Source organism: Elgaria multicarinata, chromosome 3 (assembly GCF_023053635.1).
Source record: "Elgaria multicarinata webbii isolate HBS135686 ecotype San Diego chromosome 3, rElgMul1.1.pri, whole genome shotgun sequence".
NCBI classification, from domain to species: Eukaryota; Metazoa; Chordata; class Lepidosauria; order Squamata; family Anguidae; genus Elgaria; species Elgaria multicarinata.
Window position 1 is genome coordinate 115,074,358 of NC_086173.1, and position 26,252 is coordinate 115,100,609.

Genomic DNA, 26,252 nt, shown 5'->3' on the forward strand with positions numbered 1-26,252 from the left:
ACCTTGGGCAGATTAATCTTGGACAGATGCCAGCTCAACAAGACCCACCGCTGGGGCCTGGTCTGCGTTCCCCTTAAAAAAAACCCCTGGCCCAGCACTTTGATCAACAGCTGGATCATGCCTCTCTCAAGCTAAAAGCTCCATCACACCTTGGAAGAAACACTGGCTAACAAGGGATACCGTCACTTCTCCCTGGATACTCAGTTACTTCTTGTTTTCAAACAGGAAGTAAACAAGGTGCATGAGGGCCATTCAGTCCCTCATTGTGAACACACTGCTTCTCCCACACTAAGTAGGAGAGAGCAGCAACTTTGGCTTAAAAAATATTTCGAAGTTTTTCTGGTTTTTCTTACGGAGCAAGGAAGACCAGAAGGGGTGGAAGGCATGCAAGAGGCAGACGATGTCATGTGAGCTACCTCCGAGGAATCTGTGAGTGCCCAGTAATGAGCGTGCAATAAAACGCTTGTCGGATGGAGCTTTAAATCATGATATAACAGCAAGCAGACATTGATGAGCTATAGCAAAGGCATACTTATTATTCTATGGGATTAGTGTTCATAATCAATGTACTGAATTACTCTTACCTTTAGTTACATAATCAAGCACAAAACAATTCCATGATTAGGCTTACACTTGCCTAGGAGTAAGGGCCATCAAATTCAACGGGGCTTACTTATGAATAGATACTTATAGGACTGCATTGTTAGAAACATCTTCTTGAATTTCAGTACACATTTTATAACAATTGACTTTTTGTTATCAAAGACAGGAGTTGCATTCAGATGTTCTATATTACAAGAATAAATTTAACTTTCCCTGTGGCTCACACATCCCCTTCTCCAATGTGGCCTCAAAGAGGAGAATAGAAGCTTCTGCTTCTAGTTCAGATTAACCACAATTTAGCGTGTCATCTGAACCCTAAACTATGGTAAATCTTAACTAAAGTTAGCAGAGGAAAAACTAAGACTTGAAGTTTGCATTAACTATCGTTAAGATTAACCACAGTTTGTTTGGGTAGTTGAGGTCAATCTAAAATGAAAATGAAAACTTCTAAATTCCTATTCATGATTCAGCAAGATCTCACTATAGAATTATATAAAACTCAAAATCTTACAAAACCAGCATGAACTCGTCCTCAAATAAAGTCACAGCTATCAAATGAGGCACAGCAATATTTCAATATGGTTTAATGTCTTGCCATTTCTTTCTCGTAGAGTTTTAAGCCTAATATTTATCTGTCATCGGGATCTCACGCAATAATGTTCTATTCCACTTAAACTATCTTCCTGGATGTAAACCTGATTCCGTGAATAAAACTTGCCTCAAAAACAGACCATTTTCAGTCAATTTGTCACCAATATTTCAACACGCAAACAGAAGATATTTTTATTACAGCCACAAACAGTTTGGCATTAAAATGGGCAACAATACTCCCACTTTAGCAACACACACCGTGCACATTCCATTTAAGCAACCAATTACTCACGCTTGATTCAAAGCTGCAAACACTGATGGCGTCTTCATCCTGGGTGCTCTTTTTACGTTTCTTCTACAAGAACAGAATAACAAGCAGAGCTCAGTAATAGAAGGCAGTAAAACAACATATTTATTACGTGCTTATTTTGCACCTTACTGCATTAAGATATTAATAAAAGCCTTTTCAAATAAAATATATGGCTGGTTTCTACAAAGGTTCACACACTGCCTGTGTACTCAAATTTATGTCAGATTTAGTCTTTCAGGAGATACCCCTACCAACCCCCTAAACTACTCTTCTAACTCTAGCCTTCAAAAAGTAGTTTGGGGTTTTGGAACAAGAGCACTTGAAAGGGAGAAATGTAGCAAAATAGCATGTGTGTACCAGAACCATTTCACTTTTAAGTTGTCTCACCAAATTCTTAAACCTTGCTTTTTTAAGTCATGGGAGTTTAAATAATTTGGAGGTTCTGCAGGGGGCACGTCCTGTAAATCTAGCACTGAGAAAAATCTCTGGGTATGCATTCAGTGAGTGTGCCCATCAAAGAATGCAATACCCAATCTATAACAATTTCATTAACTGTAGCATAAATAAGATTTCCCCACCACCAACCAGGTTTATTCTTATGTAGGACATTATTTTTTGCATGGGCCTTTGAATGAGAAAAAAATGAACTCATCACCAACATCATCATCTTTAAAAATGGTGCTTAGGAAGCAACTCTATGTTGTCTGCTATCCATTTGCTAATCCTATATTCAATTGTTCCTATTCCATGAACAAATTTATTCCATGACACAGCAAGCATATTCATGAACTAAAAGAATGAGCCATCTCAAATCAGGATTTTTAAAGGCTATAAACTCAGTACAGATTAATAAGTGCCTTCATTATAGAATCTATTTTGTGACACTCAGTATTTTAGAATAAACTCCATAATATTTAAAAAGAGTACACAAGTTTGTGTTTGTTAGCTGAAGCATAGAGATTCAGGATTCATTCAAAATGAACTTCAAAACATATTTTGTTCATTACTTTAAACAATAGAAATTTTATAAATAACTGAAGAGAATTTACTTATCTTCAGTGATTTATAAAGCAATGGATTGTATCCAATGGTGCCTATCTGCCAGTGGAATAGACGCTGTTGGTGGAATGGATCCCTTCTCTCCTCTGCAGCCCCCTCCACTTTTCCCAATATTGCTCTGAAGGATCGAGAAGAGATCTGATCTCTTCTCGATCCTCCCAGAGTGCAGGACACGGAATAACGGGCTCAAGATACAGGAAGCCAGATTCTGGCTGAACATCAGGAAAAACTTCCTGACTGTTAGAGCAGTACAACAAAGGAACCAGTTACCTAGGGAGGTTGTGGGCAGCTGGACACAGTTATGCTTAGGGTGGATTCCTGCATTGAGCAAGGGGCTGGACTTGATGGCCTTGTAGGCCCCTTCCAGCTCTGCTATTCTATGATTCTATGATTGCGGAACCCTCTGGAACACATTTGGATGGCATGTTCAGCGGGAAGGAGAAGAAGGGGAAGTCCTATTGTGCGAAGGGAAGTCCACTCACATGAAATTAGACGCAGCCCAGTATTTTCTCTTTGATGAAATAGGATGGAGTAACATTTTTCATGATGGCAGCATTATGAGCTCGTGTGTGTGTGTTTTAGTGAGGGAACTCTCTGGAATAGTGTGTGGGGTAGCCCAAGAGGTTTCATAGGGGAGGGAAAATTGAAATGAAAATTACCTCCCCCTCTCTTCCTCCAGTGTTTCCTCCAGAAACTCTGCCCACAGAAATCACCTCAGGATCCAAGCCAATATGGTTAATTACAAAATGTCTACATTCTGAACACTGTAGTATTTCAATCCTTGGCATCTCCAGGTAGTTTAGGAAACAATCTTACCTGAAACCCTGGGGAGCTGCTGCTAGCCAATAGACAGTACTAAGCCCGATGGAGTAATGGTCTGACTCGGAAGTTTACTATGTTCCTAAATATCCAGGGTTATTTTTATGGAAAACCCATATTTGGAACCTCATTATTTTATTATGATTTTTTTCCAAGTACCTTAAGGCTGCCTATATAAGTTATTTGATTTTTATCCCCACAACTAACCTTGTGAGATACTTTTTTGGCAACACATAGATCAATACGCATGGCAAGGCCAGATTTTACTGCTACAAAGTCTGCATTTTTTTCCTGCCTTGCTTTCTTACTAGTTATCTTACAAGAGATGAGAAAAACTTATCCAATTAGATTTAATCACAGGAATTAAAATAATTAGACACTGGAAAAGGAAGCCAATCTTAGCATTATCACTGGATTTAAGCGACTGATAAATGAGATTTATGCACAGCCACTGGTAGAGGAAATGCAAAGCTGTAACAGAAAGATAAAAGCCATTTCCTGTGATGTGGACAGAAACATAGAATGTTGTTCAAAATATATTTGCCTTCAACTCTGCCACCAAGCTACCTGAAGATTTAAATGGTATCACTGATCCTTCAACCATGTCAGTTTCCTCATCTAGTCACATAGAATATTTTCTTTTCTCTCTCTCTCTCTCTCTCTCTCTCACACACACACACACACGTATTTAAGCCATAAGCTTTTGTCCAGCCCACTCAATGAAATGTATGAAGTGTTATGCTTGATTGGTAGGTATATGTCCATATGAGCATTAGAAAAAACAAATGTAAACATTGGGGCCATAAGGCCATAAAATACAAGGTGTACTCAGAATGAGAGCTCTGAAATAAACACAACCTAAAACCAAGCTACTTATTTTGTTTCATGCTTCTGTAATATAAAGTCTGCAGAAACATGCATCAGAATAACGAAATAAGACCTCTCTTTTCAATAAGAAACAGAACGAGAACACATTTGCAAAAGATCCGCATTATCTGTCATGCCATACATTAGATATTCTATTCTATGGAAATAAAACCAACAAGAGACCTCCTTCTCTGCTGTCATAGTAAGTTTGCCAACATGAAGAAGAAAGCTCCCTAAAGCAGGCTTCCCCAACCTGGCACCCTCCAGATGTGTCAGATCGCAATGTCCATCATCCCAGCCAGGATGGTCCTGCTAGCTGTGGGATATGGGATTGAAATGCCAACTCATTTGGAGGGCACCAGGTTCGAGAAGACTCTCTTAAAGCATCTAAAAGAACTGTTTGGCTACCTCCTGGCACAAAAGGAAGCAGGTCTGTAACAGTTCAACAAAAAGCTCTGCTACGGACCATCTTACATGTGAGTAACATGGGCAGGCATAATGTTTTCCCACATTAAACAAAACGTCGTTTCAGAAGCTATGGTCTATTTTTATTTAATGTAACACAATGGCTATCAAAACAAGCTGTGAAGGGCAAAAGGGTTGTTAACATTACTAAAACAGTGAATTAAAAAAATCAGGGGTGAACAAAGTTCCTAATCACACCTTTACTTTCTTTATAAATCCCGCACAGGCCAAATCATTTCTTTCTCTTTTGGGTCTTTACTCTCCTGACCTTTACAACAGATATTATTTAAAAGCATCATTACAAATAATTTTTCAGAACAAACCAAGATTGACCTACTCTGTGTTCACAAAATGTTAGTGAGAACTGACATAAATTTAATTCCCAAGTTGCTGTAGCTAATGTGTTAGAAGAAGGAAAATACATACAAATGCAAAAGCTGCTTATATACCTGTTATGAAAACATATCACATATCCTTGGATGACCTTTCATATACATCCACGATTATAGCATTTGGATGCAAACTGCAATTATTTCTCTAAAGGCTCAAAGGGTTAGTACTGCAGGTCAATAAAGGGTAGTTAAATCCTGTTTCTTAAACATGTATGCTTTCGGACGGCTTGCAACCTTGGAAAGGATCTTGCCCCGAAAAGCAGCCAAGAAAAGTTTTAAATAAATAAATAAATTGTTCTGCTGAAAAAGTATTTGTCATCAAGGCAGGACCTTCACATATCTAAACTCTTGGCATCACAACCAGAAGGTTATAGTGTGCAGAATAAAATGGCACATTACAATTAAATATAGGTCCAGATACATTGTCACATCAGTTTAAACCAACACAATGGGCATGTCTATACCTAAGGGTGTAGAGGGAGGGAAGGTTAGGATCACGGACTTACTTGCTTCCATGATCCTCCCCCAGTGTCTAGACGGTCAGAAGGGGACTGGCCAAGTGGGTAAGTGGAGTGGTCAATGTTTCCCTTCGCTAAGGCAGGGTTCCAGCCTGCCTGATGGAGGTGGTGGTAAGACTAATTTAAACAATGCTGTAATTTATTGAAAGCGGCTTTCAATACCATCGACCATGGCATCCTTTGGGGCTACCTTACTGGGATGGGACTTGGAGGCACTGTTTTACAGTGGCTCCATTCCTTCCTGGAGGGGTGGACCCAGAAGTTGGTGCTAGGGGACTTCTGTTCAACTCCTTGTTCATTGGCCTGTGGAGTCCCTCAGGGTTCCATTTTGTCCCCCATTCTATTTAACACATACATGAAACCATTGGGAGAGGTTGTCCAGAGTTTTGGGGTGCAGTGCCACCAGTGCACTGATGACACACAAGTCTACTTCTCTTTTCCACCCAGTTCCAAGGAAGTTGCTTCGGTGCTAAACTGGTGTCTGTTGGCAGTAATGGACTTGATGGGCAAACAAATTGAAGCTTAATCCTGACAAGACAAAGGTGCTTGGGGTCAGTTGAAAGGCAAATCAGGGAATAGGGATTCAGCTTGTACTGGATGTGGTTACATTCCCCCTGAAGACACAGGTTTAATCGTTGTTGTTTTTAAATTGTTATTTGGATTTTAAATGTTTTAAATGTTTTAATATTACAGCAGATTTAATTATATTTTTAACTTTTGTATATTTTTATTTATATGTTTTAATTTTGTAAAACCGCCTTGAGTCCCAGTATTGGGAAAAAGGCAGAATAATAATAATAATAATAATAATAATAATAATAATAATAATAATATTGTTAGGGTTCTCAAAGTCCATTTTTCTCTCTCCATTTTTTCTCCCCACATTAATATAATTTAAAAGTGCATGAACATCCACAATTATCACAGATTCTTTTCAAGAAAATAATCATACTACTGATTTCCACCTTGAAATGAAAATCACAGATGCCAAAAGAAGGAAATTTGATTTCTTAATACAATGGACTTGCTAGGATTAGTGGTTATTTCAGAAATAGACTAATCTCAAGGGTTTACCTAAGCACTGCAGCAACCTAATAAGAAGCCTGTGATTTTCCATTTAGAAAGCATCTTTCCTAACAACTATTTCATCTCGCCCTTGCACAGAGTTATAATTTGCCTTTTAGAGACAAATGAAGTAAAAATATATAAAATGAGTTGTATACTATTTTGAAAATTAAAATAAGTATTAGTATTTTCGAGGGTGAGAAAGGTATTATTTGTGAAAGGGTGAAATGCAATGATTTTTCCCCAGTTGTACAACTGTTCTGATTGCTTGATTTTGGACATAATAGCTAGAAATGAACAACTGACATTAAGGCCAGAATCTTATGCATGTTTAGACATTAACATGCATAGGATTGCGCCTTAAATGTCTCTAATTTTAACGGTAAGTGTATGTTTTTGTGTGAAATGCCCAGAAAATCTTTGTTTGAGAACTGGCATTATTTATTTTCCCAAAATAAAGGAAGAATACAGGTATTGGAATATAGCACATATGTACAGTTGCTGAAATTCCTGGTCTGCTGTAGGTTTCTCAGATAAAATTCACAAGCAAAAAAATGTCAGCTTCCTCTTTTCTCCTCCCCATTACTGACAAAGCCTTTAGAGAGACATATACCCATTAAGACTTCCCAAAATGAAGTCTCCAAGGGAAACTACCTTAAACTCTAAAGACAGTAACTAAAAAGCAAAAATAATCTACAAACCAAGTCTCTACTTTTCTATATTTCTTTGCCAAGACGGAAGTATAAGAACTTTCGGTACAGACCTGTTTTATAACCTCCTGCTTAATTCCCCGTTCCATTTTTCCTGTGCTTTCAGAGAGCTCAAAAAGTTAAAAGGGCGGAATCTGATGCATGTTTAGACAGAAAAACAACATACGATTCCCAGCATTCTCCAACCTGTCACAATGGTTGGGGAATGCTGGGAGTTATAGAACTTTTTTTCTGTCTAAACATGCATAGGATTGTGCCCTAAAACTACCACAAGCCACTAGAATGCTTTTTTAACAACCGCTGCCTCATCTCCATTAAAAAGTAGAATCAGAGCTGGATGTCATTCAGCATACCTCACTACAAGTTTCCAGATCATCTTACACAACAGTTTTATACAAATCTAATATTCAAAACAAAAGGTATCAAAGAATCATAGAATAACAGAGTTGGAAGGGGCCTACAAGGCCATCGAGTCCAACCCCCTGCTCAATGCAGGAATCCACCCTAAAGCATCCCTGACAGATGCTTGTCCAGCTGCCTCTTGAAGGCCTCTAGTGTGGGAGAGCCCACAACCTCCCTAGGTAACTGATTCCATTGTCGTACTGCTCTAACAGTCAGGAAGTTTTTCCTGATGTCCAGCTGGAATCTGGCTTCCTTTAACTTGAGCCCGTTATTCCGTGTCCTGCACTCTGGGAGAATTGAGAAGAGATCCTGGCCCTCCTGTGTGACAACCTTGTAAGTATTTGAAGAGTGCTATCATGTCTCCCCTCAATCTTCTCTTCTCCAGGCTAAACATGCCCAGTTCTTTCAGTCTCTCTTCACAGGGCTTTGTTTCCAGACCCCTGATCATCCTGGTTGCCCTCCTCTGAACACGCTCCAGCTGGTCTGCATCCTTCTTGAATTGTGGAGCCCAGAACTGGACGTAATACTCTAGATGAGGCCTAACCAGGGCCGGATAGAGAGGAACCAGTACCTCACGTGATTTGGAAGCTATACTTCTATTAATGCAGCCCAAAATAGCATTGGCCTTTCTTGCAGCCATATCGCACTGTTTGCTCATATTCAGCTTGCAATCTACAACAATTCCAAGATCCTTCTCATTTGTAGTATTGCTGAGCCAAGTATCCCCCATCTTGTAACTGTGCATTTGGTTTCTATTTCCTAAATGTAGAACTTGGCATTTAACCCTATTAAATTTCATCCTGTTGTTTTCAGCCCAGCACTCCAGCCTATCAAGATCACTTTGAAGTTTGTTTCTGTCTTCGAGGGTATTAGCTATCCCACCCATTTTTGTGTCATCTGCAAATTTGATAAGCGTTCCTTGCATCAGGAAGTGCTTGACCTTGCTGACCTGTCTAGGAGGTGGGGATGCTTCAGGATTGGGACATTTTTCATGTTTTTGATTGGTAAATTCAAAAGTACCCTCATATATCAGTTGACTGGGTGGTGGGATGGCAAAGGCAACAGCCCTTTTAAATCTAATCAGAGCGGAAGCAAGTATGTTGTATGACCCCTATGCTGACTAGGGATGATGGGAGTTAAAGTCCAAAACAATCTGGAGGGCACCTGGTTGGGAAAGACAGATCTTCAATTCTTCTTGTCTACTATGCTAGCAGTCAGTAAAGTGAAAGACTATTTGTAGTGAGCAGATATACTAATTGCTTCTCTACAGGAGCAATTTATTGCACTCTCATTATTGGCCATTCAGAGAAGTTTGTGGATCCTTTACATGATATCATCAACCTCCAGGATGTCTCCTGTGCTTTCCCCCCCCATCTTGCTTTTAAAAAGATCAGAGATAATGCAGTAACTAAAATTATTGTGGGATAGCAGCAGTATTTAAAGCCAGCGTTACACTGTAACATAGCCACTAGATGGTGCTGTTTCATTGAATATATAGAGCACTGCCAAGAGGGGAAGTTTTCAATTCCAAATCACATGGTCTCTGTCTAAAGGAGCCCATAATAAACCAGAAAGACTATGGAAAAAGAAAGACTACACTTTTTTCTTTAATGTAGATGACAACCTAAGTAACAGCTACATGGCTGTCCATGTTTGCCAGCTAATTAGTTTGACCAGTCCCAAGTACTGTGAGAAACCTCCCATCCATCACCCCTAGTTTTGCCCACATTCACTAATCCCAGTGCTAGATAGCACTCCTGTCCCTACTTCCTAGGATAGGATGGGGTTTGCTTTCATTTGCTACCATCTCTGTAAATTCAAGTGTCAACAACATTTCCAACTGCTTACTGTAAACTGGGCTATTAAACGTTTTAATAGTAAAAAAGCAAAAGATAATGGGGAGGGACAAATTTGTGCACCTGCACAAGCACCCCAATTACTTCTGTGTCAAACAGGAAGCAAAAAGGGGACACCAAGATAGCTATAAATTAACCACACATATGATCAAATCCACCTCCATTTTAAAATTTTCTGACTCCAGCTGTCACAAAATTACAGTAGTGGTTGCATTTGAAGTGTCACCCAGAGATCTACAGCATGTGTCAGGAAACAGGTGTTTTCTGGTCCCACCTGGCAGCCTTCCTCAGGTCTGATCTAGCTCAGAGGCTGCAAGTTGTGAACTCTAGATTATAGAATAATTTTCTAGTGTTCACTGTAGAAAGTCTAGAAAAGTTAAGACAATGTGCAACCATCTTAGCTTACACATGGCAACAATTAATACTGCCCTAATTAAGTGTAGAAATTGGAAACAGAACTAGATTAAGAACAAGTTGGACATCACCTTGAATATTTTATAGGAAGGAGAGGTAGAAATATTTATAATAAATATATATTTAAAAAAATGTTAATTCGTCATGAAAAAGAGTAATGCAAAGATACCCAGAACATTTTTCTGCTATCAGTTAGTATTGAAGAAATGTTACTTTATTACCAGAGGTATGCTTTACTTACTATTGGCATGCCAGCTTTGTTTCATGTACCACTCAAAGTACTCCAAGCTGGATTTGAAGGCATTTTCTGACTATTTTTGTAATAGAATACTCCAGGACAGCAACTGATGCATTCATCACTCTGTTGTTGTCAGAGAGACATTTAAACCAGGCAAGCCACAGAATTAGTCAACATCTATAAAAACAGGAAGACTAATCCTAACCAATCATTTGCAGTTATTTCTTGACTATCTTTAACTCTAAGGAAAAACATACTAATACCTCACTTAAATTGAAACATCAATGTTTCACTGTCTGTGATAATCACCAATGTAAATCTCTGGATAATGCATTTGCAATACAAGCCTAATCACTGTAAAATATTGTTGCTGAAATTTCTATGACAAGTTGTCAGGAAACTTATGTCTAAAAAGAAATCTAAACATGAGGAATGTGAATAAAATCTGTTTTATACAACAGCAGCCATGCAGTTTGGCTCTTGGGAACTCAAAAAGTAAACCTATTTCCCAGGACTTGATCGTGAAAGCTGTTTTCATTTATTTATTTAGATTAAGGTTGGTGTTTTTTGGAAAGTGGCTTATAATAAGGACATGAGAATACACCCCGCAAAGAGTATAAAATAAAGAATGCATTATTAAATCAAATTAATAAGATTTAAAAACTAATACATTTAAATGCAGCCTGGTTCACTAAAATCAATCAGCTCCGTGGCCATAAAAAGATACATTTTCAATAACCACTTGAAAATGGCAGCCTATCAGATCTCATCTGGGAAGGCTTAGTGAGTAGCAACATAAAATTATGCAATTAAATATTCTACAGGCATTGTACTGGCACACAATCATAGAAAACACTTGACACATTAAGGTCTAGCAGCGCTGACTAGCTAATGACAGTCATCCAAAAAGTACTGCAGAACTGCAATAATTTAAGTACTTTGGGAAGAAGTACTTTCCTGTCTTGACCATGCTGGAACGTACTTTTAAGAATTAACTCTGGCTCTGCCTTTTTGAAAGGAATATACCTATTAAAGCACCTTGTAAGCGAAAAAGCACCACACCAAAACAGTCTCAAAAATCTAACTTACCTGATGGTGCACAAAAAAGCAACACCACCCCATGAGCTACTTATACATATACCGCATCCAGACTTCAAGAGTGCACAATCCACAGCATAACTTTTACAGCTATCTGTATACCACACCAAGGGCCAACATTTCCCCTTCAGTTTCTTTCTGCAGCAACTCCTCCCTTCAAAGCATGACAGGAAGTGGCAGAGAGCCATCTCTTAGAAGTGAAAGACCGAGTGATGCACAGCTATCTATATATTGTGATTTTCTCCTTTGCTGTTATCACAGTATATCTGAAAATACCAAGCAACAACTACAGAAAAGCAGCAGCCAATGAAATGCTGTAAAGAAAGAAAGCTTTTTGGATGCGAAATAAATCTATAAAATCATTCCCTTCTTGCCTATAATTTGCACTGAAAAATAAAGAATTGTCTTGAGTGTTCTAAAATGCATGCAATGAGAGAATAAGCTTTTAACATTTTAGTCTTAAGTTTTGTCTTCAAGAAACTTCACCTTTGTTTTTTCTTTGCCAGAGAAAACCTAGGGTGGGTCTACACTAAGGATTTGCCCTGGGGTGGCTTCACACTAGCAGCACGTCATCTACATGATGCAGCCGCCATTGCGAAGCCATCCAAGGGCAAACCCTGGAAACTTCGCTCCCAAAAAGTCGGGCACTTAACCCGACTTTTTTGGCAGCGGAGCCCATGGCGCCTCCTGATTGGTTGCCATGGGTGGTCCACACCTCTGTAAAAGTAAAACAAATATAAATGGCAGGGAGGAGAGAAATGGGGCCGTTGCTCCCCCCTTTTAAATTTTATTATCTGTATCTCTGCAGCTACACAGATACAGATAATAAAAATTAAAATAAATGAGAGGGGGGAGAAGGAATGGGCAGCCAGAGAGAGGAGAGGTCATTCGCACCGAGTCCCTGCCTCCTTTCATTGCCTCCACCCTCTGGCTGTCCATCCCTCCTCCCCCATTTCTTTTTATTTGTATTATCTGTATCTGCGCAGCTTTGGAGATACAGATAATAAAATTAAAATGAGGGGAGGAACAGCCCATTCCTCTCCTCCCCCCCCCATTTTTTTCACTTTTAAAGACCTGGAAAGTTTGTACTTGTGGTCCTTCCCATGCAGATGTCGGGAAGGAACACAAGTGCGGGAACAAGACGCCTTGCAGCGCCAAAGCGCCGCCGTAAAGACGGGGGCCTGGGCAATTGCTACCCGTCTCTTATAGAACTCAGACTGAACAAGATATTCCAAACTGAACAAAGGACCCTCTTCAAATGCGCTATTTCTTCATGAAAGCTATTTTAAATAGTTCATGTTCTCATTAAAAGGAATTACTTTCCTTAATAGATACTGACAGGTGAAGGTGTTAAACAAAAGAAGGTTAAGTAGGCAACTCGCTCTTTAAAATCAGATTTCCTGGCAACATTCAGTTCCTTTCTGTGATTTCCTGGTAGTGAAGCACATGCACTTAATCCTGGTTACAGACTCCTTTATGAGCTGATTTCATTCAAACAGAGAAATGGTAGTGGACAATATTTGGTGTTCTTCTACATACATAACCATCATTTTACATTAAGACAGAGGTCCCCAATGCAGCACCCATTGGGTCCTCCAATAGCACCTATCCACTCCCTGTCCCCTTCAAACATTGATGTTTCCAAAAAAAAAACCCATGAAAAACATTAGGGCACCAGGTTCTCCTTCCTATTCCTACATCTGTGCTGCTACAGTTCATTGAATTTATGAATTTATGAGCATGTACATTGATGGTGCTATATAAATAAATAATAATAATAATAATAGCTACACAACTGTCCTTTCTTTCGTTCCCCAAACATGGCAGCCATTACTAGTCTTGTCGAGCCCTCCCCTTACACTGTATTCCTATGCCTACCCTGCACTGGGATCCGCCCCTAACTACGCCCACTCTCTTATTCCAAACTGAAGCCACCATTGAGAGATGAACAAACAACCGTGGTGACATTGGAGCAATGTAAAAAGTCGTGGTAAAACAACACATCGAAAGCGAGTTGGCTATGAGTTGGCAGCTGCATGATATAAACAATGGGGCGCAACTGTGCAACCACAACAGGGTATGTAAACAAGCCCTAAGACTACATTGAGAAGTGCTATTTCCTTTGCAAGAAAGTAGGCAAAAAATAGTCTGCCACACTCACATGAAATGGCACTTATCAATATGCTCATATTGGGTCATACATTATTTCTTCCATATAGGAACACATTGGACAGTATCCAATTGAAACCTACCTCATACAGCCAGCACCGCTGTTTCAGTTCTTGCCTCCATAAGCAAGATACTACGTTGTGCAAGCTGTGGGGCTAGCTGTGTGCAGAATTCCCTAACTGGATACCACCCATTGTGTGGAGGGCTTTAGAGCATCTGAACCAACCCTAAATATATGACACAGAACTTTCCCAGTACTATCCAATCCATCCATCCATCAAGTTGCCTTGGGTGCCCTTTTTCTCGGTACAAATCAAATAAAGAAATAACAATTTATTAAGGTCATATAACCCATTCAGGTTAAAATACAAAATGCAAATAGAACAACAAAAGGGACAATTTATCAAATTTAGCTAATACAGTCAATCAAGTGAGCTCTTGTGCACGTAGCAATTAGGGGGGAAATAGCCTCCTACTCAGTAATATTTGGAATCTCACATGACAGACAATGCATAATAAGTCTTTGCCCTGGTAAACTAATCAAGCTTCATTAGGAGTCATCCATGACATCCTTCCCTCAAATCAGTTTTAGTCTAACACACTGAGACCCAGGGCCGTGCTAGACCTACCTGAAAATCGGTGCTTCAGGCGCAGCGAGGCCGCGCTACAATTAGCGCGAGCCGTTGCACCTATCTCCACGTCAGACCGACGAAGCCCCGTCGCGTCCACCATTTATTTTTTGTTAAAGGGACAGCATGCGCAGGATCGCACCACAGGAAAGGTAAGGTGTTTGGTTTTTAAAAAAGGGTTTCCCAGCCCCCCCGCCCCCAAGTTCCCCACCCTGGCCATGAATCCCCCCCCCGCGATCTCCCATTTCCCCCTGGCCCCCGATTCCGACCCACCCATGTCGCCGGCTGTCAATTCCTGCCCTCCATGTTGCCGATCGCACATGTCCCTAGGCTCCATTTCCTGCCACCGCTGATGTCCCCCAGCCTGTGATGGCCACCGCCGATGTCCCCCAGGCTAGGGGACATCAGTGGTGGTGGGAGCGCTGCGGCCTGTCCACCGCTGTTCCCGGCTACTTGTGTGTAAGTGCAGTAGCCGGGAACAGCAGCGGAACGAGCTACACGCCCACAGTCCCGGACTGAGCTCGAGACTGCGGGAAAAAACGGGCTAAATGGGGTTTCACTTACCCTGCGTCCAGGGAGGTTTCACCCCTGCCTGACCCCGGGATCCCCTGTGCGTCATCTGAACACACGGGGTGAGCCCGGGGTGAGCACTGGGCTAAACCTCCGTCTAGCAAGGCCCCCAGTGTGATAAAATGGTTTAGGAGTTTGGGACTTGGACCTGGGAGACCAGGATTCAAATTCACACTCAACCATGGAGCACTCTAGGGGACCATGGGCCAGTCACTACCTCTTAGCCTAGCCTATCTTATAGAGTTGTCCTGAAGATACAATTAAGGGTGGGAGAGAACCATATACACCACCCAGAGATCCTTGAATGAAGGGTGGGATATAAAGCTACTAAATAAACTAGACAAATCAAGATGCTGGTGTGGATGTGTATTAAACAAAATGCACCTGCAAGATTACTCCAGTGTAGCACGGTAGAATATGCGTAGCCTATGGAAAAATTACAGAGCTACACTCTCTGCCAATGTTCAACTGTCTATGGGTATAAATATGAACAGCTGTTTAAAAAGCCTCTGACCCAACTTGCTCCATAAGATAGGTTGTTCAGACAAACGTCTTACTAGATAGACTTTGTAGTATATATCCTTAAATCACAGAATGGTCTGAACATCCAGTATCCCCGAAATTATAAACAAAAAGGAGGGGAAGGCATAAAAACAAACTGCCCATTTCTCAATGTGTGTGGAACTGAAGTAAGGTCAAGTTCATCTGTTGCTCACAAAGAACTGGCAGCAGGACGACACAGCTACACCCTGTCCCAGACTATAATTAACAATGGGAAATCTGTAATGTAACAGCATGGCACTCAGTTTCAGAGGGTGTGTAATAACTGTATTTATCTCTTGTATCACATGTTGCTTTTAAATTTTTAGTATCTTTTGTATGCAGAACAGCAAGGAAGTGACAGGTTTATACCAGATAACCACACCTATGATGAGAGAGCAGTCTAGATGAAATGCTTTAAAAGCATCCAATGAACATTAGTGAAATGTTTTAGGGGCATGCCAGGAAGACATTGATCAACTTTCATTTTTAATCTCAGAAGACTCAACTAGTAACTATATTTAAGAGCAATATGTTAAAGATACCAGCATTTAATACACTATTAGCTCCATCCACTGAGCATTTTATTGCACACTTGTTACTGGGCACTCACAGAGTTTGCTCAGGTCCCTCACATGACGTCGTGTGCCTCCCGTGCGCCTTCCGTTCCTTCTGGCCTTCCTTGCGTGACAAAAAAACCCTCATTAAGTCTCATGTTTTTTTAAACTCGGAATTGCTGCTCTCTCGTGCTGTGTGCAGGAGAAGCAGTGCCATTAGAACAGCAGACTCAATTGGCCTCGTGCTCATTGTGTACTTCCTCTTTTGAAAGAGGAAGTAACTGAGGAACGAAAACATGGGTGGAGAAGCGAAGGTAGGGAGCATGTTAACCCCCGGTGTGATGGAGCTTTATATCAGACATTCGGAGAACACATTGCTTATTTCTAACTAGTAAGATGATATAAATATAATGCAATTTTTTTCTTAACATACACTAAATGTGCTTTTTTGAAATGCTAAAATTAACTGGTAATCCCTACCAGAGCTCTGTAAAGTAGGTATGCACTATCTAGGGTGACCATATGAAAAGGACAGGGCTCCTGTATCTTTAACAGTTGCATAGAAAAGGGAATTTCAGCAGGTGTCATTGGTACATATGGAGAACCTGAAGAAATTCCCTCTTCATCACAGCAGTTAAAGCTGCAGGAGCTATACTACAGTGACCAGATTTAAAAGAGGGCAGGGCACTTGCAGCTTTAACTGCTGTGACGAAGAGGAAATTTCACCAGGTTCCCTATATATACAACTGACACCTGCTGAAATTCCCTTTTCAATACAACTGTTAAAGGTATAGCAGCCCTGTCCTCCTTTTCATATGGTCAGCCTACATTATCCTCATACTGTAGACAGGTTACCAAAGTTGAAATACAGCTGTTTGCCTTAGAACACCTACTAAGCACGTGGTTATGAGATTGGAATGGGGGACTTCTACTTTAGCACTGCCACTACCCTCCATCAAAATAAGCATGTTAAAGGGGAAAATTAACTCTCGTTAATCTCATTGAAATAAACATTTCTTTGGTTGGGTGACATTAAAAATGCACCTACAGCACTATGAAGCATGAAAAGGGTCAAATTTGGCTTGTTTGCAAGCTAAATTTGACCCTTTGGGCACTTCATAGCACTTATGGACATCATTACCCCCATAATTTTGTGTTCAATTTCAGGGTGTGGCGGGAGCTGCAACCAGCCCAGGGGACCACATGTTTCTCACCTATGAAATAAAGGGATGACAAAATAAAGGCATACTTTGAACATTTACCTGAAAAGATTTTACAAACCATTTTATACTTAATTAAAATTCATTAATCATGAAAACTTTGGCTATAGAAAGTGTCTTATATGCAAGGTAGCCAGTAACACATGCAATTAAAATCTACAATACAGATGTAATTGGAAATGTGATTCGAACCTAGTTAGTTTTTATTTAATTTAGATGTTTACTGACAATTCTGCAAGTCCTCAGCATCAAAAATTTTAATTACCACTTCAACGTGGCGTTCATAGGGTGAGACACTGAAAAGGACTCATGTTTGTTCATGCTCTTCAAGCTACTATTAAAAAAACGTTGGCACTTCTTGGTTAATCAAGAAGTAGATTTTAACTTGTTTAACTACTTTTTTTATTACAACCCACTTACAAAACAGCAAGTGGCAGGCCCCATTTTAGAACAGGCATGCCCCCTTTCTCACACACAGGAAGGAATTCCTCTACAGTGAATTAGGCAAAAGGCGGGATAATAATAATAATAATAATAATAATAATAATAATAATAATAATAAGGTGCTGCCTACTGAGATGTACACATTAAGTAAAACCAGATAAATGATCTTCAACATCACAGTTTTTACTCAAAAACAAATTCATGGAGATGTAAGTAGGCTCCGTTAAAACTGATATGATCAATCAACTTAGCCTTTGGCAGAACTCCGTAGTCCCTATACTCTATTGTTGGGCATACTGCCCTGCCCACTTTTAATTTTAAAAAAGAAAGTAACAACTTTTGTTACAAGCAGCTGGGATCACTTCCAAACAAAGTGGGGGCCTCCAGCTTCCAGCAAGGAGGCAGCTATGCAGAGTAGCAGGAAACCAGCCAGGGCTGGGGAAGTCAGCTGGGAAAAATCTGGCAACCATTTTGTGGTGGTGCCCAGAAAAGTTTCTCAAACTGAGAATCAGTGTCGTATACTGGTTAGAGTGTTTGACTAGGAGCCAATCTACAAGGAAACAGGTTTTGAGATGTTTCCTTTAAAATTCAGATTTCAAAGAAATTGGGTTAGCTCCTCCTGGGGCAAACAAGCCAGTGTATACATCTAAAAAAAACACTCTTTGCATGTGGCAAACAAGTAGAACTGAACATAATCAAATGGATAGTTGCGAGGAAGCTTGTTCCTCACTCACTCCCCCCACCACTCAGTACATCTTTTAAAACCAGTAAGGCTCTGCATATTTTTGCACTTCCATACATAACAGCCTTGATATGCTCCCCACCCCAATCCTGCGCTCAGTGAATATTTAAAGAGACAGGTAGCAATTGAGTGCAGGGTCAAAACAGCACCCTTTCAAGGCAGCTCCCCACTCCTGTACTCAGTGAATATTTAAAGGATTAGGCAGCAATTGAGCACAGGGTCAAAACAGTGTCCTTTCAAAGCAGCAGAGCTGACTCCCATCCCCAAGGTGAGTTACTTACAGGTAGACATATGCCCCCCCCGCCCCACGAAACTCTTTCCTTCCGCAAATCAGTGCAGCTTCTACCAGCCTATGCTGAAGCCAGCTGAGGTCACATGAGCTGCACTGAAGCTGCTGTGACTGGAAAACTCTCCACAAATAGAGTTTTTTAAAAAACAGATTTAGGGCAAGAAATGCCGCAGGAGCTACATGGACGGCCATGTTTCATCTGACATGATCGACTTGGGGGGCAGAGTAGAACCAGAGTAAAAGCCTGGAGTAAAATCCTAGGACTCAGGAGATCCTGATTCTAGTCCCCAGCCAGCCATGAAATTCAACTCTCAGCCTAATCTACCTTATAGGCTTGCTGTGAGGATAAAATGGAGATGGGAGGACTATGTAAGACACCTTGGGTTCCTTGCAAGTGGAAAAATGAAAAAAATAAAAAAAATGCCAAACATGTTCATGGGCCAAATGGTTGTTCTACCATAATTAAGCCTCAATTCCTATTTCTTCCTGTTTATCTCCATCCGCTTCCCACTTCTCCATGTTCTCCTCTACTGAATTTTAGACTGTATGGTCCTCTTCTGCCTTGTAAAACACCATGCTAATGTGTAAAATCTAGAATAACCAGAGGATGTGTGTTTGTCTGTCTGCACCATACCACTAAAACCATGAAACCTAGAAACCTAAAGTAAGGCATGCATACAAAAGGTTCCTAGTAGTGGGCACCTAGTTTTAATGTTTAATGTTTTAAAAAGCATTATTTTTTATGTTATTTACTTATTTTTATTTTTATATACTCCCTTTTTTCTCTTGCAAGGAACAAGAGACAGTTTTCATAGTGTTCCTCCTCTCCATTTTACCCTCACAATGACCTAGTGACTAGACCAAATTCACTTAGTGGGCATAATGGCACTGGAACCCAGATCTTTGGGGTCACAGGCCAATACTCTAACCACAACACCACACTGGCTTTAATAATGTTCATCCGACTAGTGTTTTATCGCACACTCACTACTTCCCACTTACGGATATGCGCGTGTCTTTTAGACGACGACATCCGCCTCCCACTCCATCTGCTTGTTTTTTCATAGCAAAATAGACCACTTTTAGCTGTGTATATTTACTGTTTTATACTATATGTATAATCTGTATTTATCTGTACGCCGCCCTGAGATCTTATTGATATAGGGCAGGATATACATGTTTTAAATAAATAAATAAATAAATAATCCGCCTTCTTTTTTTTTTATGGAATGTGGCGCAATCTCCTGCTGTGTGCAGGAAAAGTAGAGGGATAAGAATAGCCTCTGAATGGGCCACGTGGTCTTTGTTGACTTCCTCTTTCCCCTTCAGGAAGAATAAGGAAGTACAATCAAATGACGGTAAGGAAACGCGATTTTCCCCCATGTGATGAAGCTCAATTTGTCTGTGTGTTTGAAGCAAGCAATACTGGCTTCACTCACTAGATGGCAGACTTTCCTAACCAGCACGTTGCTTTGCAATTGATACAGTTTGAAGGGGGGCAGTCAAGGAACAAAGTTATACTGCTACCCCCTCATCCTGCTGTGGGGCACCCATCCCCCTTAGAGTAATGGGGAAGGTAGACCCCTTCCCCAAGGGGCTATAGGGGTGCACCATGGAGGGGCCATGCCGAAGGGTGCCAGTAGCCCTCAGTTCAGTCAGACAGGCAAGGCACAATGTGTCAAGCTCTGACACCTGTATATTCTCTTTGAAAACTCTGTTTAATACCAATGTAATTTGGAACTTAGCTGTAAACATTTAAGCATTTATTACCTACAATACTGAATTTACCTGAGGTTAACAATATATTATATTACAAGTACATAGATACACAAATTAATCAGTGTTTTTGAATTTTATTTGGAATTGGCTGCAACAATCTGTTAAACAAACACCACACAATGAGTTTCTGATAGCATCTCTCCTTTCTTGCCAAAATAAACTCTCCTGTTCCAGCAGAAATCAATCTTTTGATTGTAGTTAACAATAGTTCCAGGGGTCTGTTCATATAAACAACACCAGTAATGAGTAAAAACACTTTGGACTCTCTCACAACATAAATGTAGCCAAGTTCAAGAACAGTATTAATAAGAACAAAGGGCAGTGTTAGGGTTCACCCTTGCTGAGCAAAAGATCTTAAAACTCTCTCTGAAAGTAATTCCAGTTGCAATTCTATACTCCAGCTGGTAGGGCATTAGGATTTGGCAGAAGCCACGTACACCCATATACCCTGAGCTACTCCACTGCCAGTAAAATTATGCCAGTATAAATCAGGATATGCCAACAGAATGCTACACAACCCCCACCAGCAGAGAAACCAAAATGGGGTAGCGATGAGGGCACATCAGGTGAGGAGCAGGCTTACACCACATGCTGTGCTCCCTCAGACCCAGTTCCTGCCCATTGTGCCATCAAATTATCTCCCCACACCCCATTGAACTCAACATAGAGCGAAATAACAGTCCTCCACCACCTCCTACTCCATCACAAAAGAGAACAGGATTTAGACCAAGGGTTTGGGGGCTGCACTGGCCCCTGCAGAAACCCAGAGTGGATGGGACTGGTCATGTACATTGATGGTGCTACATAAATATAATAATAATAATAATAATAATAATAATAATAATAATAATAATAATAATGAGTAGGATGGTGGTAGCAGATGCGAGGAAACACACACATACAATCTCCACTGCAATAAATGAAAAAGGTCAGTAGCAATCTTTATCACAACCACCAATCCCATTCAAGATCACTCTTTCCCTGCTGCTGTTAGCATAGAAATAGTGATTTTGATCAAGATCGCAGGGGGAGAAGCTTTAACTGCACCCCTCCCTGCAACCCTGATGAAGATTGCTGTTTCCCTTCTGCTACTAGTATTTGTTATCTGCCACCCAGCTGATGACCGATCAACTGAACAGTGGGGGAAAGTGGGTGGGGCATCCTGGGGCTCTATGGGCTGCACAGCATGAGGTTGCATGCAGTGCACAGGGTGCCCACAGGTAATCTAGATTAACTCTTCCTACAGTCACACCAGAGCCACAGCAATATATAAACCCCAATCACAAATTATACTTTACACTGGATGCAGGACCCACCTATCGGCACAAAGATAAAAGTAGAGTTTATGCAAAGAATGCATAGGAAGAATGCTAGCTTATCAATACAGGGTTTTTTAAAGCTAGGTTAGCAAAGAAATCATTATGAATCTATGCAGAGTAATTTGTGACAAGAAATGTGTGTATTTTGTGACAAGAATCTGATAAATTATTAGTTTCCAACTGAAATGACCATATCTGCAACTTAAATAGATGTTTCTGCCAAAAAAAATCAACGCACTAGAAAGAAAATGAAAAAGGAGGAGAAAATAAAAGAACCCCTGGCTGCAATAATGTAACATATATCTAGTCTTCAATGAATTGCAAAACGCATGCCAATAAAAGGGTGTTTTTGTTTAATAAAAAGCTATTTAGAGTCTGGTCATTCTTACAATTAAGGATGATGATTTCAGCCAAATTAGCTACTGAATGGCTTTAGGGAAGCTAAAAGTTGGGGTATTAATCTACAGGAACCTACAGTACTTGATTTGGGACTGTAGCTACTAATTGCAACAACTCTGCATGGGACTTGCCACAGTACACGTATCAGACCTTATCCTTCATGAATTTGTCCCATCCCCTTTTAAAGTCATCCAAGCTGATAGCCATTATTCTTCTCATGGTAGCGAATTCCATAGTTTAACTGTGCAGAGTGTGAAGAAATACTTCCTTTTATCTGTCCTAAATCTCCCGCCACTCATCTTCATGGAATGATCCCAGGTCCTACTTTTAGAGAGAGGGAAATTACTCACCCTTTTTCTAAGCCAGAAAGCCCCAAACCTCGTAACCTTTCCTCATGGGGAAGTTGTCCCAGCCCCTTTATAATTTTGGTTATTCTTTCCCTGCAAGTCTTCTAACTGATGGCTAGAACCAAGATGCTTTTCCTTTTGCCATAATGCTTTGTGTAATCTTGCAATGGCTTTAGTCCTCTGGCCAATAGCTTCCCCTAACTTACCCATTCTCATTTCTCATATAGCAAATAAGGCATATTACTGAGTACATGCATTTTGCTTTGTAAATATGCTTAGGTGTCATTCAGCATCTACAGAGGGGGGGAACCAGTCTGGATGAATAAAAGATGACAAATTCTGGCATTCTCTAGTGTTTGATTAGATTTTAAAAATTCTACCAGCATAAACATAGCTTCTTATGAAAATGTCATCCAGGGTTACAGATAGTAACTTGGCTGCATGACAGAGAAATAAGCAAAGCTATTATTTCTGAAGTTGCATCTTTAGGGCCTTTAAAGGTCTGAGTTTGCAAAATTTCTTCATCTTACTTAAATCTGCATTGCAAATTACACTCTGGTAGGTGTTAAGTAAGAGTGTTAGAAAGAAAATATGTAACACAAATCAATCACTTAAAACAGAAAACCCTTACCCCTCTGAAATTCCAGCCTTTGGTAGAAGGAAACAAGGAAAAGTTGTTCTGTTGCTGCTGAGGCCTGAAAGATAAAACAAAAGAAAGGATTTGTTTCTTGCGCATCACATTTCCCTTATTAGCACAGGCTGAAGAGAGACGTTAGTGCTCTTTCTCGCTTTCACACAAACATCGTACTTTTTTACCACCTTGTTTTTACTAACTGTACAACTGTGCAGCTCCAGAGTTGCAAAGGAACTATGTTAATTCACTTCTGTGATGTGGTGTTAGCTCCAGAGCAGCGCAGCTCCAGAGTTGGGGGCTACATTAATTGGGTTCTTTGATATGGTGTTAGGACTGGTACGATACTTTTTGGAGTGGGGTTTATTTGTGCTGGCACAATCTTCCAAAATAACTCTACAACAGCCACAGTGATCATGTGAACTAGCCCACTGACACACTTGAGGTAGTTGTCTTCTTTTTCTGCTGTGCTGGTATTATCAAAGCCACCCTCACAGGAAACCACCACATTCACACCCCAGTATTGCTAATTAACAGTGATGAAGCCTGTGAAGTCAACGTGTGTCCTACTGAAACAAATGACTAACATCTTGTGGTCTAATACATGTGGAAGAGCGAAATACTCTGGGTTTCTTTTTGATGTTTTCCCAGCATAAGCAATTCTCTTGTTATCAACATAAATCAGGAAATGATAATTAGAACACTCTACAGTTTTCAGCCAGTAGCACTAGTTTGCTTTAGCCAACTCCCAAGAGCTAGTCTCACATTTTTGCAACATGAAGATGGCCTAGAATGACCTGTCACTTTTTCATCCATTTTAGAGAATGCGCCAAAGAAAATTACGAAAAATTAGGAAGCATGTACAAATATGGGTTTTGATCCAGGAACAGGCAATCAGAACTCCACTCATGCAACAGGGCTTCCTTGCATGAGTGGAAGTGCCTTTCTTCCCTCCGTTCTTTGCCTTTTCGCTAAATGAGCTTTTCAGCCTAACTAGCAAGGGCACTTCGGAGGGGGAGAGAAGAAGGCTGGAGGAGGCTCAGGATAAATCATATCCTGGCTTCTCCAGTCTCCTCCTCTCTGAGCCCACCCACCCCCTTTTCAGTACATCATCAGCAACAAAATGACCTTCCCACCCATCCTGAATTAAGCTGCTGAAATTAAGAAAGCGTGGGGCATCAAGGGATGGATTTTCATGTAAGAAGGCCTGTGAGCTTTATTCAGTTCAGTTACATAAAATTAATCTCTGGGCTCAGAATTCTTAAATTCTAAATAACAATGTATCTGGCACTGCCTTTCTTCCCATGGCTGCCTTAGTTGGAATAAAACTAAGGTATATGGTGAGTTTTTCTCCAAGGACCTGTTATGGATTTTGTAGCACCACTAGTTTCTTGCTTGCCTTTTATGTTACTTGCAAATGTGGGGTAGTTTGGAGATAGATTACTTTTTAAACAATACTTTTGCTTTTTAAGATGCTCAGTAAGAACCTGCATAATACAATTTACATGGAAAAGGAACTACTGAATCATGATTTTGTTTCTTTAACAGAGGGGATTATTCATTGCCTAGCTTTGTGTCAAGTAGGCTATTCTTATAGTTTCCAGATTACTGGGAGGAAAACCAAAGTCAAGCCAGCCTTATAGTTTGCAACAACACGCACTTAGATATTTGAAAAGAAGAAATCACAGAGAATTACACAACTTACACTCTCCAATTGCAATTTAAGCGCTTCCATACAAAAAAGAGAGACTAATCATATTTCCCATTGGTACCGCAACACTCAGTTCCATAGAATTTCTATGTTGATTCTATTTTGTTTCATAACAAAACTTGATACTGAGGTTTTATGGAGGAAAATAAAGTCCAACTGGATGGTTTTAATCAGTGGATGTTTTTGATGCCATAAAGGAGACCCATTGAGGGGAAAGAGATAATCAGCAATGGTCTCCGTCTTTTTTTCTGTAAAACTTGAGTCACCCCAAATTTGAAGTGTTTCAATTCTAGCAAAAATAAATAAATTATGTACATAGAATGTTAAATCCATCCAACAGGCAATCAGGCTCAGGGACTCCCTCATCTTGACCAATCTCACAGTGGCATATTTCCATGTTCTGATTCTCCTACCCCACAAAAGTTGGGATGACTCACCTCATGAACCTGTTGATTCAGTGCTCTTACACCAGTTAAGAAATGTGCCACAGCATAAATTGATTATGCTGTGTACATAGAGCATAGAGCTGTCCACCTAGTTTTAAAAATCTTTGCAAAACATCTGAGCACACCAAGTTCTAGCCAGTACAGGCAACACACCCATGAAAGCTTTCATCTGCTGGAGGATAGGGGGGCAAACTCAATTAATACTCAGTAAGAGGCCTCTTCCCTTACATCTGGGTGGTTAAATGATCTATCCTTGTGAATAGTGCATCCAAAAAGAGAGCTGAACTTGTCATTAGACTGGCGGAACTAGCAAGAAACAGTCCCACCAGAGTGGTTGCTTTCTCCACAGGATTTTCTAATCAGATCACTGAATCATCCCAAAAGTAGACTAATTAGCCTACACTAATTATTTAGAATCACTAATTAGCCTACACTAATTATTTAGAATCATTTCACAAACAGCATCCAATAAGGGGAGCCAAAGACATATACGTACTTAGGAGTAGCTACAGGGCCAAACTACCTGTTATGCTTACTGCATAGTGTGTAGCTACATCTTCAATTATTGTTTATTAAATTACAACTATAGACTATGTTCAGTTTCTGTCTTAAGTGTAGCACATGATGAGGGGAGGCTAACCACTTCCTTCCCCAGCTCTTATCAGATTGAAAATTATCCCTCCCAAGTGCCTAAGGGCTTTGAAAAAATGTCCCGTTGGTTCCACTGCTCATAGGAGTTATTCCTGCCATCCTTCTGCCCAAACCATTCCCCTAATTTGCGAGGAAATGGCAAAAACTAGATGTTCAAACATGCCTTTTAGAGGACCAAAACCTAAAGGAGATTTATAGACCCTCATTATTACCTACAGCTTTGGTCCCTTAGAGTTAAGATTTCTAAAGCAAATCTGACTAGGTGAATAAGGAGTTGTTTCAGTTTGGCCAATCAAACATCAAACAAGTGATCACCCATTAAATTAGTGAGCATTCTATAATTCAGCAGGCTTTGGGGCATGTTCTCTTATAGAAGAGATCTGTAGGGCTACCACCTGGTCA

At 40.3% G+C, this 26,252-nt stretch overlaps 1 protein-coding gene across 3 annotated transcripts in view; it reads right to left on the reverse strand.

The window, feature by feature from the left end:
* ARHGEF3 (Rho guanine nucleotide exchange factor 3) overlaps positions 1 to 26,252 on the reverse strand; it is a 138,512-nt gene that overhangs the window by 81,624 nt on the left and 30,636 nt on the right. For 2 of the 3 annotated variants that reach the window (XM_063121331.1, XM_063121332.1), the window contains exons 3-4: positions 23,043 to 23,106; positions 1,487 to 1,549 (exon numbers count right to left, since the gene is read on the reverse strand). The exons of the other annotated variant lie outside the window; for it this stretch is intronic. In XM_063121331.1, coding sequence (XP_062977401.1) covers positions 1,487 to 1,549; positions 23,043 to 23,106 — 127 coding nt within the window. The remainder of the gene's footprint in view (positions 1 to 1,486; positions 1,550 to 23,042; positions 23,107 to 26,252) is intronic. 3 annotated transcript variants of the gene reach the window in all.